Here is an 18,296-nt window from a genome sequence, read left to right as displayed (position 1 = left end):
ATCTCAGTTCCATTAGAGCATGAATCAGTTGCTGACTTACAGGTGTCCAAGCCATATGAGATGCTTTAGGACATTTGAGATACTTGCTTGGACCTGGCATATAGGACCCAGGACATATGGGAGATTTGTACCCTTATGCAGTGGGAGCTGGCCACCAGCCAGATTCTCTGGGGCATCTGAAAGCATCCGTTGACTGTATTCACGGCAGTGGGACATAAGACACCACACTTTCCTGTGGAAATGAATATTAAGTGTCACGATCTGAAGGCTGGATCTCACCAAGGGGAGTTCTCAATGTGGTCCTAAGTTTTCTTATGTTTAGACAGCTAGCTGTAGAGACATCTGGGGTCCAGACCCCTTTATAAATACCATTAGGCATGTGATCTGCAATTGTAGGTACCTGGATTGTTTTACATGTTATTTCCTTATTACCTGAAATGCTGCCACTAGCTTCAGGGGTTTGGTCTGCAGGACCCAAGAAATCTTAGCAAAAACTGCTGCTAATACGTGTGGGTCCCTCCTGCCAAATTGGAAATAAGTGTGTTTTAAACTAACAACATCAAGGATCTCTCATTTGCATTTCTCCCTCCTTCTCTTCTTTATTTTATATTGTTTATTTTATAAAAAAATAGCATGTTGACATGTTGACAGTATTGTTCAATTCCAACCGGTTTCAGTTTAGCTGCAGGCTGGAAGTTCAGGTGTGCTGCTGACTGACTTATTAATGCCACAGACAATGAACTGGGCTTTAATGTATTGGAAACTGTGAAAACAAGTCTTCCAAAACAGTTTTCTGGAAATGACAGAGACATGTGAAAGAATGGGACAGCAATATTTCAGGCAAATAGAAGCTGTTTTCTGCAACAGAAATCTGGAGCAAAATTCATCTCTTTCTATTTTGTACATGCTCATAGATCAATATTATCATCAAAGTTTTCTGGGTAACTTTTCTGTTATGTGTTCAAGGAGCGTGACTAAAATGCTGGTTCACTCTTACCCACTCCCAAGGAGAGGAGTAGGTTCAGTGCAGGCTAGTGGAGATGTGTTTTCCCTAAATTACCTGTCACCGTGTATATCTGTCAGAGAGGGTAGGTCTAAGAAGGGCACCCTGTGCTGGGAGTGGAAGTAATGAGTTTGTTGAGAAGCCATGGCTTCCAGCAAGTAGCTTTAACCAGCTTTGGACAATCTCCCAAGCAGTTCTACCTGCACAGGCAGGCTTTAACTTCCTGGGAGAAATTACACCCTGTCTGGGAAAGATGATTTTCCCCATTGCAGTGTGTAGTGAGGGAGTCTTTTAAATATCACAGGGCTAGACCATAGGGCCCTTGCCTTGAAGCCAAACTGAGGAAACGTCACTCCATATTCTGAGGAAGCTCAGTGCTGGGAGCAAGAGACTGGTTTGGGGTGTTGTGCAAACTGGAGGAGGGGGCTCCTAAGGTTTGGCATTTATGGCCTGTCCATTGCCACAGTCCAGCCAGGAGGGAAAATGCTATAACTGAGGCACTCGTGTCATCTGCAATTATAAGAGAAAAATTTTCTAATCTATTGGAGATTGCAAACAGCCTCTCTATGAATATGGAACATGAAGCATCACATTGATGTCCTCTAGGTTGACTTGTTCCTGAAAGACTGGGGAGACAGAATAGGTCTCTGCAAAGCCAGTATTAATATTCACTGAACTGTGATCTGCTTAAAAAATTGGTTACTGTCTTGTATGTCAGGAGCTGGGGGAATTAGGGCTGGATCATACTGGTGTGGGTCACACTTCTGCCAGGGAGAAACATGGTACCCTGATGGTCACCAGTGACAGTGACAGTCCTCTGGCAGATCAAGACACGCAAGAAGACTCAGATTTTGGATCTGCTCACTACGAGCAGGGGTGTGCCTGCTAGTGAGGCACATGGGAGGAACGGCAAATTCCCGGAAAGTTCCTTGGCTTCCTACAGGCAGTCATTTTGCCTGGCATGAGTTGCAGCCAGCTGCTTTTCGGCCACCAGGTATTCCCTGGGGAACCACAGTGTCCAACCACAGCCTCAAAGTCAAACTGTCTTTGGGCCAGGCCCCGGGAAATCTGCACCGGTCTGCTGGGAGATACAGTGATGAGCATCATCTGCATAAAGCTGGCACATCAGCCTTCCCAGGGCGCTTATGCAGATGGAAAATAAATGAAGACAGTCTGGCAGGACTGAGCCTGATGGGACTTAGGAGGTGAAGGGTTTGCAGATGGAAGATCAAGTATTTCCACCATCCCAGCCTCAACTCCAATTCCTCCAGAAGCCTCTGGGAGAGAGGGGACACGGGACGATGTGGGTGAACAAGGGAGCCAAAACCTGGATAAGCATCCTTAAGTCCTGGATTTCATTTTATTTCTGTCAGCTATATTTTAATAATGATTAGATTTAATAAATTATCATTTCTTCCTAATTAGACCTCTGATTACCCAGCCTGATGCCATTAAGCACTAATACTGTTCATCTCCCTCCTTCGGAGACATTCATTGTGCGATAGCCTGTCATTATTCTGAGCTAAACATACCCTTTCTCTCCCAGAAACTGTAATTTTCAGAAATCCCAAGCAAACAAAGACAGCGCTAGATGATGATTTAGCTTGTAGAAATGAAAAAAGATCTCCAGTGGGAGGGGAAGAAGAGAGAAGGGAGAGAGAAATACCTCAATTGAAGTTACTGGGAATAAAGATGTCACATTTTATGTTGTTACCACATTTGAAATCACCAGCTGTCTGCAGGCCAAGCAGAAATAATCTAGGAGCTGATCATTCTGCCTCAGCTGGAGACACATATATATTTATATGAGAGCTGTTAACGAGGAGGAAAGCAAGCCTGTGGAAATGATCCCAGCACGGTCCTTGGTTCGTGTGAACTGACGGTGCCCAGCTGAGGGTCTGGCTCCACACGTCATTGAATCCCAGCCCAGGTCATCAGAGGGATCCTGGGGAGGTTAGGCTGTGAGGAGCTGTCTCAACTCCCTCCCTTTCCCTGTACACCAGACACGTCTTCCCTCTGGGCAAGGGCAGCCTCCTGATGCTGCCTCGCTCTCGCTCGAGGCTGCTGTTGAAAAGCCGTATGTTCCCAGGTCCTCACGGTAAGTGGCCCATATCACATCTCCTAAGGGCAAACAAAGGCACTTAACATGCATGATACAGGCTACCTCATCATGATCCAGGTAATTAGCAAATACGTACTGCAGCAGGTTAAAGTTTTGGGGTTGCATAGGGCTCAGCTACAGGATTTCTCATCAGCTTACCCTTCAGCTCCTCTTCCCCCTCCTGTTATGACTCACGTCTGTGTTTCCAACAGGAGGCTGGCCAAGTCCACCTTGCTGCTGATCCCTCTCTTTGGCATTCACTACATCATGTTTGCTTTCTTCCCTGACAATTTCAAAGCAGAAGTTAAGCTGGTCTTTGAGCTCGTGGTTGGGTCGTTCCAGGTAAGCCGCCCTTTGGGCCACCAACCAGTCACCAGGTCTGTCAGCAGGGAGAAGTATAATGAGCATGAGAAGGGAATAAGCAAATATGTGAGCTCAGTCTTTCCTGGACATGCCTAATACTGCTCTTATACTTTTGGGGAAAAAGCTACTCAATCCAGCTCGGCCAGGATGGAAGATAATTTTATATTTTGCCTCCTGGAATTCCAGAAGAAGATTGTCTCTCCTCATTTTAGGCACCTGAAAAGAAAAGGTACCTCTGTAAATTAGTCACCCTGGGGTTTTTTCACTTAAGGAAGAAAACGAGCACCTCAATTCAGTTTATATGTTATTGACATGGTGCAAGATGAGATAAATCACCTTTGGGAGGAGTGTCTTTCTGGCCATTATCAGGAGCCTAGTCTGTCTTCAACCAGCTGACTTGCATGAACTTTCCCCTCTGTTAATAAGCCAAGTCTTGCCTGTAGATCCTGCTCAGGATTCCACTTCATTTGTACAGGAGACAGGTTCCCCACGAGGATGGATAATGAGGCTGTCCTCTGCATTAATCTTCAGGAAGCCCTGATGAAGTTTGCATCTTACACCCTCCCACACACTTCAGTCAGTTCCCATGTTGGGCTGTTAGCCTTGGCCGTGCTGTTGCATTAAAAGAAGCACTTGTTTATGCGTTTCATCCCATTGCACCCACTGGCCGCTTTGTGTTCTAAGCAGGATCTGTCTGTCACCATGTGCCTTGCCTTCTCAGTGGTGACTGAGTTAATGTCCCTCTATGTCATTAGCACTTCACACCCAGCATCTCTCCTTTGAGAGACAAATGGTCCTACACTTACTTCTTGTCTTTAGTGTTTGCCACCACAAGGGTTGCAAAGATAAGTTTGCTTCCCTTTTTTTCAGTGAAAGCTGAGATTCTCAAACAATGAGGTGTCACTGCAGGGGAGATGGGAAAGGAACAGTTTAGCCCTGCACTGGGTCTAAGATCACTCTGATCTTGATGACGTACTAGAGAGTGAGATCTCCCCAGTTTCAGCTGCCAAGAGCAAGCAGGAAAGTTCAGTCTAGTATCCCATCCAGTTGCCTCTGATGCCGCAGTTTGAATGACCAAGTGCCCCTCTTAGAGCTGTGCTGACTGCCGATGGCTTTAAACACCAGTCTGGAGCAACGTTTGAACTCGCTCCCATACATCTGCTGCAAGGTACCTTAACCAATCTTCCCCTGCCCCTTTTATAGAGAATCACAGAATCACAGAATCATTAAGTTTGGAAAAGACCTTTAAGATCATCAAGTCCAACCACCAGCCCACCACCACCACGCCCACTAAACCATGTCCTGAAGTGCCACATCTACACATTTCTTGAATAGAATTTTTTTGAATTTTTTAATAGAAAATGCAGTCAAGTAGTTTCTAAGGGGCACCTTAGCAGTCCCTCAGCAGTGTGCCCTTTCTCCAAGGCTGCAGTGAGTTTGGGTTGTGATCTAGGGAATATCAGCTATGAGGTGCTAAAACCTTGTTCTCTCCTTTTCCCTAGGGATTTGTGGTGGCTGTTCTGTACTGTTTTCTCAATGGGGAGGTAAGATCAACAATATTGTTTGGTTAATGTTTGCAGCTAAGGCAAGTTGAATGCTTGTGGAGAGTGGATTGAGAATTGTCCATTCCTGATGTTACCATATCGGCAGGAAGCTTCTACATCAAATTGCTAACTCCAGAAAAATGACTCAACCATTTGCCTGATAGTTTCCAGCACAGTTAATAAACATACTAGGAGTTTTGTGTGGCCTGTAATATTTCTGCTGCTGAGTCCTTCCTTTACTCATGAGGCAGCATCAGCAGAACTCCCATATGACCTTGCATAAACCCTGATCTGAAGGGACCATCTTCAGCAGGGAAGGATAAAACCCATCTTCTAAGCCTTACTCATGCTTAGTGCCCCAATGAATCCTCCACAGAATCCAGCCCACTGCCAAGACGAGCCTCGTTAGTGAAGCGATATTTTTGTACCATGATCCATCTGCCCATAAGAAATTCAGCAGAGACTGATTAAACCCATTTCGTGAAGGCTACCAAGCAGGTGTGAGCAGCTAAAAACTTGGAGCTGCTCTCAGCTGGAGCACTTTCAGCTCAATAAACCGAGCACCGATAAGAAAGAAGCAGCTGTGATCCGGGTTTGTGTTCCAGCTCCCCAAGGAGAGGAAGAGTGTCCAGAATCACAATTTGCTCTCTTACAGCTCTGATGCTGCTTTCAGCCGTGCTGATGCCACGTGTACCTCACGCAGTGGCACGCAGGTTAGGTGGCCCAGCCCCAGCAGAGACCTTTGCCAGGAAGCCTGTGTGGAGCAGGGCAGTGCCACACAAACCGGTTAATGATCCAACACCGATACAGGCATTGACATGACTTGTTAGGCGCAGACCAGCGCCCGGGAAACGTGCTTCTCCCTTACAGGCATTGATCTTGCCTTTCCCGTGTTTCCGGTCCCGGGGTTTGCATCCTGGTGTTGTACTATTCCTGTGCTTGCTGATCCCAGAGACCCTCAGACACGGCCGTTTTATCCAATTCATACTGATATCTAAAAATTTGCACTGGACGGCAATTTGTTCAGGATTTGAATCTGGACAGTGTAAACCAGATGATGTATGTAAACTTCCTCAGCAGAAACAAGTAGCTTCTATCAAAAAAGCACAGCTGTACTGACAGCTTTACAAAGAAGCTATAGTTAAATCATTTGTATTTGGACAAAAAACGGGCAGTGACAAAAAATCGTAATTACACTGGCAAAGTGTAGGATATCTTGCCATTAAAGTTAAGTAGTCTGGCACCTTCACTGTGTCAGATAAGCAATTGCCTGTGCTCTCCTTTCTGCTGAAGCTCAGGGATTTCTGCTCTAGCAGTTCACTGGCTGGAGTGTCACCTCTCTTTATGTGGCTAAAAGTTCTGGCCAGCTTGAGTTTAGTGACCTTTATAAAATAATTCTTCCCCCTTGGTAGGTGGGTCACCCACTGCTACTCACACGATCAAGTCAGAGCAATGGAAAATGCTCCCCTCTGCTGATTTGCTTGTCTTTCCACCACCTAGGTCCAAGCTGAGCTCAAGCGAAAGTGGCGGAGGTGGCATCTGGAGCGGTTCCTGGGCTCAGACATGAAGTATCACCACCCTTCCTTAGGCAGCAACGGCACCAACTTCAGCACCCAGATCTCCATGCTGACCAAGTGCTCACCAAAGACACGCCGGTGCTCCAGCTTCCAGGCCGAATTCTCTTTGGTGTGATGGGGAGAGGCTCTCCAAGCACTGAGCATCCAAGAGAGAAACTGAGAGACAGAAGGATCTCCAGGAATCAGTGATACGATGACAAACCCTTGTGAAATGACATGCTCCACATGAGCCAACAGAGGACACAAAACTGGAAAAGCCACTGGCATCCAGAACAAGATCAGACAAGCCAAGAGGTGGAGAAATACTTTTCCTCTGCCTCTTTTCAGACCTTTCACTCTTAAGTTTCAAGCCCTCAAGAGTTGATAACTATGAGTAAAGGTCCCAGTCACTTGAGGAGAGCCTGGGAGAGCCTGATGTGTCATAAATAATGAAGTATGGGGGGTAAGGGAGGGGAGAGCCTGAGTCTTTGGTCGCTTTACCAGAACCGGCATCTCTGAAACAGATAAATTGCACTTTTTAAAAAAATGAGCCAATAAAGGAGAGAGGGAGGCAAGGAGCAGGAAAAAAAAAAAAAAGCCAAACATATGAATGTGCCAAAAGTCCTGTTGATAAGAGGTGGTGATAAGGCACCGAGGACAGAGTCAGGTACATGGGGAGAAGGCACGGGAAGACCATGAGCAGGAAGGGGAGAGGTCAGTGCACGGCCCCTGCCCCTGAGTTTTGCACATGTGAAGACGAAGCTGCGGCACCAGGAAAGCCCCTCGGAGGATCCCCGTGTGCTGCAGTGTGTTCTGCTAATTGCCCATCATCCTTGTTAGCAAAAGCTTTCCAAGCACCCTTGAGTGCCCTCTGGAAAAGCAGGTCAGTGAGAAGGAACAGCGTGAATGCCCTTCTCTATGCTATGTTCATGACATCGTGTTTTGTTTGGTGGTTTTCAATGAACAGGAAACTGGATTTGCATGTATAAAACCCAGGTACAGATGCCAAAAGCGGAGCACGGCTGTGTTTTTCATTCTTTCTGAATTTGCCCATAGATCTTGGTGCATTAATGCACCCAGGATCATTAGGGAACAGGGGAAAACAATTGGTCTGTAATTCATTTGCACTTGCTTAACACACACTGCCAGGAAAGGGAGATGTAGAACCCTGTAACCCTTAATTGAATCAGACCCGCCATAAGGAGCGACTCTCCAGATGAAAAAATTAGCATCACAGCAACAAGCAAAATTGCTTTCATCAGAACAAGGTTTTCTCAGCACGTAACTGGCACTCCAGGAGTCAGGAAGGAGTGAAGGACCTATTAAATTGATTTCTTCTTCAGCTTTTACAGGGAGCTTTCATCCCATGATGAAGGCATTGTTAGATCTTTAAGGCGTGCATGTGTATTTTACCTCTTTTCTGAAGGCCTATTAGTTTCCATATAGGGGCAATCTCTATTTGAAGAACGCACATAGATCCTGTTAAAACCAAGGGAATAGTTATTTTTTCTTTTCTTTTCTTGGTGGAGGGGCAAAGGAGAGGGGTGAAACCGAATCCTGCTCAGACATGTCAGGCTGGTGGCTCGCAGGACAATCCCTGCCATCCCAGACTCAGTCAGAAGATAGACAACACAAGGATGTGGATGCTCGCGTTGGTGTCCCACCCAACTGCATCGAATGGGGTTGCACCAGGTGGGAAATCCCTGCCCAGGTGTACACTTAGTAATTGGGCTGCTGTCATCATAATATGTCATAGCACATGTCACATAGCATAACATGTCCTTGTGAAGGAGAGTCTGGGTCCCCAATGCATGTGCATGGAAAGGAAGCTCTTCGTTTAGAGATCTCAGCTTATCCACCAGTTACTAACAGCACCTGGACTTCTTTTTCTTCAGAATGAAATGTAGTTCATTGAAGTGAAGCAACTTTAACTTGGTGGGTTTGGGGGTTGTTTTGTTTGCTTGTTTGCTTGCTTTAAGCATTTGTGATTTGCTGCCAACAAGGCACACTGAGCCCGCGAGGAGAGTTGCAGATCTGGACACCCAGTTCCTTTCTCAGTTCTGAGATGGTGGTTGTTCCACGCTGTAACCCTTCCCAGAACTATACCCATTGTCATCTGAGCTTGATGCTTCCAAAGTATTTTTCCACATGTGAGACTGAGAACAGCGTAGAGGGCTGAAGTCAGTAAAGGGCCAAAAAATACCCTGATACAACTGCCATGAAGGGTAGACATGCACTCATGAGTTTTCAGTGACCTAGCTCAGATGCTGTCACAGTGTAGCCATGGCTACCCAGCCTGCAAAACCTAAGAGGATAGGCAGATATTTGTGAAGGTAGTCATAATGAGCTCCATGGTCCAGGAATTAAAGTGCTGATGAGACCCCAGGCCAGCCAGGTGCAAGCTATCTTTGTTATGACTACATTACACTGAAAAAATATCATCAGCACTTAGAATCCAACGCTGGCATGCCATAAGATCATCAAAATCCTCTCTTAGCAGCTAATTCCCAAAATCCAGAGAAACCAAGAGAATGCTTAAAATTTCCATGTTACTTGCATTGAAGCCCTTGTGCCCTGACACTCCGAGAAACAAGGTCCCCATCGAAACCACCATGAGGTTCTCAGAGGCAAGGACCTTCTTTGTTTTTGGAGCTGGTGCTGCTCTGGTGAGTGCTTTCAGATCGGGATTAGGACTCGCACAGAAGATGCTGGAGAAGTCCCACCAGTATCTTCTCGTGCCTGGTTCAAAGCAAGGATTTGACCCAGCTCTCCATTTCACCAGGTGAATTGCTAGCTGTAAATAAGCCCAGAAGAAGCAAGCAAAAGTTCTTTCTCAGCTTCCAGGTTGTTCTGCTTGGTGTAAAATGCTTCCTCTCACTGATTCAGAATTTGGAAGCAACATCAGTCTGGGAAAGATTTGATTCATCAAGCTGCAAAGTCATTCACCTTCTTCATCTGTCATGGAAACTGTTTACGCCCAGTAAAATTTGTGGGCTGCAGAGGAGGACGGCCTGATCTTGTTAATGTATCCACTGAGGTGCTTAAGGTGTGAACTTGAATCCCAGGTCCCAGACAAGCAGAGGAGCTTGAGCACAGAGCTGTTGAGCATGAGACGCACCATTACCAGCAACCTCCTTTGTGCGATGTGAGGGAAACCCTTCCCACCTGTTTCCAGCAGCCCTGCTGAAGGCTAGAAGGTCAATGTCTGCGAGCCGTGAGCAGTGGGACACCTTGTGTGTATTCACTCTGTGGTTCTTCACCTTCCTTTTCTTCTCCCTGCGCTTGAAACTCCATTTACAGGAAGACCTTCTGCTTTGTATTTACAGCTTCTCTTCCATTTCAGCCCTGTGCTAACCTGTGCCGGCATCAGCCGTATGCTAAAGGCAACAGGAATGGGCTTGCCTTTGAGAGACATGACAGGGAAAGATTTGGCTTCATATTTACCCGTGCCACAGGCCCTTCTGCAGCCCTTGAGCTGCTCCACCAGGTTATTCTGCATGGGAGCCTGAAGACAGGATGTGACTTAAACCGAGAGGCGCCTTCAAAAAATGTTGACTACATTAACATGCCAGGAGCAGTGTCCCCCAGTCATCCTACTTGCAATTACTTCATCACCGAACGTCCAGCCACATCGCCATTACGCTGTCAAGGACGTTTGAGAGATTCAGTTAATCTGCTGGATATACCTGCTGCGACGGGCATGGCGATGTTGGTGGTGCAGCAGCGCAGAGCTGCCAGCCCAGCTGCGTTGGCCCCACATTTCAGGAGAACGGAGGAGTCGGTGGTGAAATCACAGCTTTTCACTCTGGGCATATCAGCAGTCAAGTGAACGATGACATTCGGATCAGGCCCTCGTTTAAGTGGCCTAGTGCAGGAATTTGGCCCCATAACTTGGCCTCCTCTACTCTGCTTTTCATCCAACTCATCAATAAAATGGAGTTCAAGGACCTCACTGCAACCCCAAACCCAACCCGCACCGTCCTGAGCCCATGCAGAATGCGCGATGCCGTGCCCTGGGCTGCTGCTGCTGCTCACAAAGCATCAGTCCGACCCCCTTAACCCCCAGGTAAGACAGGAATGACTCCAGTGAAGGCAGCTGCATCGATTTTCTGCCAAATAAGATTAAGAGGCATCCCTGGATGTGTTACACTTTTAAATATGGTTGAGGATCACGAATTTAGACTCCAAAAATCTGTACAGAAATCTGGCCAAATTCTGATCCCACTTGCACCAACCAGTTCACTTCAGTGACTCCAGAATTACACCAGTGTGAAACTGGAATTTGCCTTTAGAATTATTCCTTCATCTTCAGGCTGGAACTGTTTACTCCCTGTTTATACTAGTGAGATATCAAACCCTTCCTGTTAATTAGTCACTCTATATTTCAGTGACTACACTATTAAATAATTATTACTAAGTATGGAACATATGGAAAATATAACAATTAAATTATTTTCTCAAAGTCTAGAGGTACAAGGTTCAATGCTAACATTAGACTGTAGATATTTCTGTTCAACTGGGACCTATATTGCTCTGTGGCCTTCTCATAAGCAACAAGAAATGAGAATATGACCATGTTTAGGGTTTGAAAAAGAGCAGTAAAGAAATTCTAGGCTGTTGCAGAATTTCAGGGCATTGACTTGAAACTAATTTTTAAAATCAGAGGTATAAGTGCAGCAGCAGCATTACTGTAGTTATGGAATGAAAAAGGGAACCCAAAAAAGCTCAGGACATAAAACACTTGAACTGTTTTATTTTACTTTATTTTATTTTATTTCATTTTATTTTATTTTATTTTGTTTTATTTTATTTTATTTCATTTTATTTTATTTTATTTTATTTTATTTTATTTTATTTTATTTACTTTATTTTATTTCTTTTTCCCCTAGGAAGCAGTTATATTTTTCTCAAGAAAAGTGTTATTGGAGAACAAACGTTTTGCACATTAGCTTTACTTTTGTACATTACATTTACTTCTTTCTCAGTATCCCGCTCAGTTCCTGTTCAGAAGCGAGGCAGAGTGGTGTCTGTGTCACAGGGCTATGCGAGCAAAGGGACCAAATGTCTGCTCCAATTTGATGGAAATGTTTTCAGAGAGAGATGCACCTGCTGATTAACGAAAGACTGCGTGGTGGTTTTTAAAAAGCAAAATGAAGTTGCAAAGAAAGCTCAGGAGTGAACGTCGCTTGGCTCCATGGCAGGGATTAAAAGTTTTTTGTGGGATTATTTTGTCTCCATTCCTTCTGCCATCACCACAGTGTTTAAACAAGGCAAAACCCAGTGGGTTTCTGCAGGAAATATGAAATATTTTCACACTAAAAGGGAATATCTCAAACTTGGAAGCACCAATATGTGTCTTTGTAAAATTCATGTCATTCTGTCCGCACAAGTTCAACCTGGTTTGATTGATGGCTCGTGAAAATCCATGTTGGATTTTCATCAGAAAGCAAGGAGACTGAGAAGTAATGTTTCTTCTCTGGAAGATTAATCTAGGTTTAACACCAAAGCTCATGTGAAACATGCCTCCTTCTCGCTGTGTGCCGGGCCCTCTGCTTTCAGGTAGGGCATTTAGCTGAAGAAAGGATCTCACCTGGGGTGTTGACACAGCCCAGTCGCAGCCCTGTGCTTCCTCCCAAGGCATCTCCGCACCCAATGAATGTGCCAGACTCTTGGAGATAAGGACTGCAGTCCTGAGCTCCATGGCTCACAATGCAACTTTGCACTTTTCATACACCGATGCTTAACGGTGGCAAGGACTATAGTGCTTCTTGATTGTAAATGACCCTCAAAGAGGAGGAGGCCAACCTCTTGGCCTCACATACACCCATATCAATCTGCAGTGACTCTGCTGGTATCGTTCTGGAACTAACGGTGTAATAGGGAAAAGAATTAAGTCCAGACTGGTACTTGGAGTCAGATGTCCCAAAATCCACAAGAGCATGGATTTCAATCCACTTTCACTCAGTCAACTTTTCACTCCATCTCCAAACCCAGTATTTCCATAACAGTCTGGTGAGGTATATTAACAGTGATTGATCTTGTTATTTCCCCTGGAGATCTCTGCAGTTATAAGCTATGTCTTTGAGGAATTAGGAGTTTCCTGGGCCCATGGACCATCTATTCCACCTCCTACTGTCTGAATGTCCTAACTGCTTCTTTGCTTGCATGGTGTTGTGCTACATACTGAAGAGCCCTGGGTTTGAAACCCTGGTTGTTCCTAGTGTACTGCAAAGTCACAGGGAAGGCAAACATTGGGACGGGAAACTACATAACAGGTCTGTAAGGGAAATAATGCCCATCTGGGTTCTGAGGGCCTTTAGGACATGCAAATTGGCATCAGCAGAACACTAGTGTTTTATACACCAGTTTTGTGGATATTGTAAATTTGTACATAGAGGAAATCTGAGTAGCACATTTGAAAAAAAAAAAAAACCACAATTTTGATAGTCTGATGATGATAAATTAGGTTTGAAAAGGCACTGTTGAATTCAAAAGTACATTTTTCAGACTTGGCTTCTAAACACCTCAAGCTGTTGTTCAGTAACTGGTGCCAACTGACTCTTCTCACTCAAACTGTAAGCACCTCTGCTCTGCCCTCCTGTAAATAGGCTTTGACAGCAAAGAGTGATGAAAACTGGCGGTGAACAGAGAATCACTGTCTCTGTAGACTTTTATGTACCTAGGTGCTTGTGATGTATTCTCCATGCCAGTGAGAACAGGACTGCTAGCTCAGCACAGGTGAAACCTCCGCCTTGTTTCATGGCCTTTTGCCTGATATTATTTATTTTGTTCTGACTCTGTACATATGCAATGAATTGGCTATTTTTTTTCCTTTGTATTTGATTCATCTCCTTGCTTCAGAGGAGGTTCTTCTCTGTGGTTGACACTGCTGAAAACAAGCAATAAAACCATTGTGAAGACATTGTGTCTAAAACGTTCTACCTGATATTTTAATTGATTTTTCTCAGTCCTGAAGACACAGACAGAAGAAGAAATGCTAAGGAGGTAGTGAGCTGGTAAGGTGGTTACCTGGAGTTAGGCATAATGATCTCATACTTTGTAAGGTTAGCCATGTAGATCAAATTGCTCTCAAAGTGGGAGACCTTCTTTAAGAACATCTGTGCCAGAAGAAGAATCGGTACCAGCCCCAATAAGAGTGATCCCCAAAACCACCGCAATGAAGGCAACACCACTGCACGAGCTAGGTGGCTGGATGCAATGTCTTTCGGAGGTTGGACTCATGCGTGGAGGTAGTAATCACACAATTACAAACACACTATGGTTCTTTTGTCACGATCAAGAGGTGTTAAATGGTTCCTGTATTTGTAGGTACGTACACCCATGCACACGCATATACATGTATTGATTGCTGCAAGTGTAGGGTTGGACTCTGGAATATCCTCCAACTGTCTCACTACACTGTGAGTGACAATTCATCCCCATGAGAAACCCCTCAGTATCCTGGACGGACAGACCAAAGCTAAGGTCTGTCTTTTACAGCACAGACTGTAGCAGCTCATAACCACCCTCCAAGAATAGGAAAACCCCAAAATATATGAAAAAAAAAAGTGTTTGTTCTCATTCTCTTCAGGACTGAACACAGTGAGACTGCCACTCATTCAGGCCACGTGGTAGGAGAACCTGTGAGCAGCTTTTCGAGAGCAGATGCAATGGGTCCATTTCACCTGCAGAAATCCCACACTGCTGCGAGAAACCAAAACGCTTTACCTGTGAGATGCACAAGAGAGCTGTGATCCAGTGCTCTCTGCAACTTTTGGCATACACAATGACCCGGGGCACGTCACAATGCAGTTTCCAGCTCAAGGCGGTGGTTTGACTTGGGCTTGTCATAACCAGATGATTCCACAGCACTGGTGGTGTAAATTCATAATCTGAGCGTCACGAGAATATCCTGCCTGCAGTTCTTACAACTAGACCCTCGACCCATCCACCCCAGTACTGTACGTGCACACCGACGCTGTACATGCATATAGAAACACAACACGTCTGACTGTAGCAATAATTATATGAGCGGGTAATTAACGACTTGCAGGTATAAAGGGAAGCACAACAGCTGGGTCTGGAGTTAAGCATCCTGCTGCTTGTCTGCCTCTGGAACGTAGGTTAAGTTAGTCCTCTGAATGTGTTGTTTATCCACCTCAAAAGGAATGCCTTGCTTTTCAGAAGTGCAGAGTTCATTGCATCTTTTCAATGTGGAGTACAAATTTGTCTACTTAAATCCCTTCACATACTCTCTGGGCAGCAAGTAGCTCTCTCCATGGAAAGAAATGGACTGGTGTTTGGACATGGATTTTGCAAAGCCTCCAAATCTCTGCTAGTTGATTCCAAATCATTAGCAAGCCATTTAAATTAACACTTCTTTCAGGCACAGAATTACCCAGTAGGGCTAATGAGACTTAACACTCTTCTTTTCCATTTCCACTGCCCCTGCATGGAGCTGATGGCACTTGCAAAGCTCGGGTCTGTTTGCCTCCTCGACGCACAGTGCGTGCCAAGCACTGGCATCTTGTACGCTGGTCCCTGGAGCAGCAGACGCAGCAGTAGTGCTCACCCTGTGGGGACTGTGTGCTCATCCCCGGCAGCTTTCCCATCCTGCCAGGTGACCAGATACCTCCTGAGCCTCGTATGGTGACCTTCGCTTTGCAGCTTCCTCTAGCTTTCCCAAGGGCCCTGCGTCTGCCCCTGCATCGTGTCTGTGCTTCACCCTTGCTGCACGCCTAGTTCAGCAGTGCTGGCTTTTCAAGTCTTTATTGCTCGGAACAAAGCACGAGCCTTCCTCTGTGTTGGAGAAATGCCTAGCAGGGAACTACAAGTGAACAGTAATTATTCGTATAAAAGACACATTACTTAATGCACATGAGTATTAGACAGTGAAAATAGATCGCAATGAGAGGTCAATGAGCTTTTCCTTGTTCACAGGGCCAGTTCCACAGCTCACCCCCTTTTTAAGCTGGTTTACACCCACTGATCACACTACTGTTAAAGGCTAAATCTACAACTAGGGATGGCCGGTCTTCACTATATATGGAATCATAGAATCATAGAATATTCGGGGTTGAAAGGGACCTTTAAAAGCCCTCTAGTCCACCTCCCCTGCAGTGAGCAGGGACATCTTCAACTAGATCAGGTTGCTCAGAGCCCCGTCCAACCTGACCTTGAGCGTGTACAGGGATGTCCCTCCTTTCTGTGTGGGATTAACTACTTTCATGTAAAAGCAAAGGGTCTAATGCTCTGGTCTTTCCTGAGACGCAAAGCTGTTGCATGCTGACTTTCACTGGATCCCTCTGTGGTTTAAAATCAGAAATCAGAAAAACAGGTTACAAAGGTTGGGGAAAGGGAAGATCAGCCAACTGCATTTATTCTGTGTCTATAGAGGTGATGACAATCACATACTGCCAAAAAATGTCTTCCATACAAGGAACTCCAATCACTGCCCAGAAATTAATGAATGCAAGTGGCTTTGATGAAGGTTGCCTAAGAAGTCTGAGGCAAAAATCAATCCAACAATATTCAACCCCTGATGTGTCTCCTCTGTGCAAGAGCCATGCTTCCTGGTTTACAATGAGCATAGCATTGCTTTTTGTAGACACATAGCATTATTCTGAATTTGATAGAACATGTGATCACATATACCTAGAAATTTTTTAGTTTGGCTTTTGGAGCTTCTCTGTGTAAGTTCAGTGGTGAAATGGCTTTTCATGACTGCAAAAATATCATTCTCTATAAGAAAGAGCCATGATTAAAAATGCCCAATGGCATCCTTTTCCTTTGGTCCCTTGTGGTTTCCATGGCAAAATGCCAGGATGGGGACTTTTGTGATCTCCATGACATTAAAGCAATTTCCCGTGCAGTGAATCAATTTTAGCAGTTAAATTATCTTCACTCCACATGCAACCAGTTGCATTCTCTCCCTCCCACTGGAGATATAAAGTTTGAGTTATAAGTGACTCAATGCAATCCACAGAAAGACTCCAGCTGCCCTCAGACAAGTTCGGAATAACTCTGGATTGTCCAAGGATCACAAGGGTGTGTGGCACAAAGAGCCTAGGCACTGCGTCACTCCTATAATACCATACACTTTGAAAGCCTTAAAACCTCTTCTGATGCTGACATATGCTTGCAGAAGAATCATCCCTGCTGGTCTAAATCCCTGTACATTTAACTTTTTGTTGGATCATACAAACAAAGCCAGGCAAGTTGAAATGTCATCTCAAAATAGCACTCTCCTACATTGTGGTATTCTCAGAACCAAATTTGCCTTGCACCCAAAGACCAGAAAGGGCAAGAGTTCTGTGTTTATGGCATTAGGCCCTCAGTATTGAACCCTCTTCTAGAGTCCATCCCTGCTCCATCACACTACTGACTGAACCTCTCCCCTTGGAAATATCTCCACTCTGCCCAGTTGAGATCAAAGCCTTGAACCCTTATCCCACAGCCTAAGAGTACAGGAACTAACTTGGCATGATGAAACCAGCCAACATCACTCCTGCTCTTGGTTTTCAGAACAACTCTGCATAATAATTGCACATTGACTGGGACAGACGAGGGAAAGGAAGGAAAACAACACCTGACTTGTAAGGCTGAGGGGGTGTGTGCTTGTTGGGGAACCAAGACGAAGACACTCTAAAGAACACTGTTATCCAAACACTTAAGAGGACAATTACTTCAACTCAGGACTTCACTGCCTTGACAGTTAGAGGTCCTGGGTGACAAACAGGAGTCCCATCACTTAATACCAACTCCAAATGAAGGAAAAAGGAGATTCGAAGCGGGGTCTGTAGCCAAGATGTCACATGAGTGAGCACTATAAGCTCCACACACATCTCACAGCTCGCAGAGCTCTCCCTGAGACAGCAGTAAGCATGAGTGCGAGTTACTCAGCCTAGTCCTCCCGCTGCCAAATCCTGTCTGGCCTTGTCCTCGTGGCTGAGTCTGAGCTCACCCCTTTCTTCATTCGTGATGGTCACATTTCCAAGGATCTGTTTGTAAATTAGAAGGTTATAATCAGTCATTTATCTGATCTGGGGAAGAAGATTGGATGGTTTTCTCCTTTCCTGATTCTATTACTGGCCAGGCACCAGCAGTTTCTGTGAGAATTACTGTCATTGTGGCCAGAGCTGGACAAGGATAAAGCTTAGAATCAAAATTATAGAGTACGCCTCCCTTCTGGGCTCTCACTAGATCCCCCATCTCAGAGGAAAGTTTTGGCTTTCATCAGCTGGATTGGTTATTAGGATTTGTGTGAATAACTGATCGCATTTGTTTGGCTGCTGAGGAGGGGAAGGAAGGAAAAAAAAATCCATGGGTTATTTTGAAAAATATATATAAAAATAAAATTAAAAAATAAAAAAAGAGTTTATTTTAACAAAATTCTGAAACAGAATGTTAGGGTTTTTTTTTCCCCTGAAAGGAGAAACATAAAAGTATCATTTGAAAAAAAAGAACAACCTGTGATATGGAATGGAGCATTTCACTTCTGCCATTTGAAATTATTAAAAAAAAAAAAAGATAAACTCAAATACACTCACAAGAAAAGAAAAAAAGACAGCACTGCCTCCCTTCCATAACTCACCTTACAGCCAGAGCAACTAGGTAGGATGAGAGCAATAACTTGGATCTTCAATACCGAGTCCTTTTACGTTGTGCATAGTTGAATGAGACTGATTTATTTAATTAGGGTATTAAATAGAAGAATTTGAAATCCCTCA

At 44.8% G+C, this 18,296-nt stretch overlaps 1 protein-coding gene across 2 annotated transcripts in view; it reads left to right on the top strand.

Annotated features, from left to right (window-relative positions):
- VIPR1 (vasoactive intestinal peptide receptor 1) overlaps positions 1-7,574 on the top strand; it is a 75,877-nt gene extending 68,303 nt beyond the window's left edge. Inside the window, exons 10-12 of one of the 2 annotated variants that reach the window (XM_010282246.1) lie at positions 3,317-3,446; positions 4,970-5,011; positions 6,512-7,574. In XM_010282246.1, coding sequence (XP_010280548.1) covers positions 3,317-3,446; positions 4,970-5,011; positions 6,512-6,703 — 364 coding nt within the window. In that variant the 3' untranslated portion in view covers positions 6,704-7,574. The remainder of the gene's footprint in view (positions 1-3,316; positions 3,447-4,969; positions 5,012-6,511) is intronic. The other variant, XM_010282247.1, reaches the window with a different exon arrangement.
- The last annotated feature ends 10,722 nt before the right edge of the window (positions 7,575-18,296 follow it).

This window comes from Phaethon lepturus, unplaced genomic scaffold (genome assembly GCF_000687285.1).
Source record: "Phaethon lepturus isolate BGI_N335 unplaced genomic scaffold, ASM68728v1 scaffold3652, whole genome shotgun sequence".
NCBI classification, from domain to species: Eukaryota; Metazoa; Chordata; class Aves; order Phaethontiformes; family Phaethontidae; genus Phaethon; species Phaethon lepturus.
This window is presented reverse-complemented; position numbering and strand designations above follow the sequence as displayed.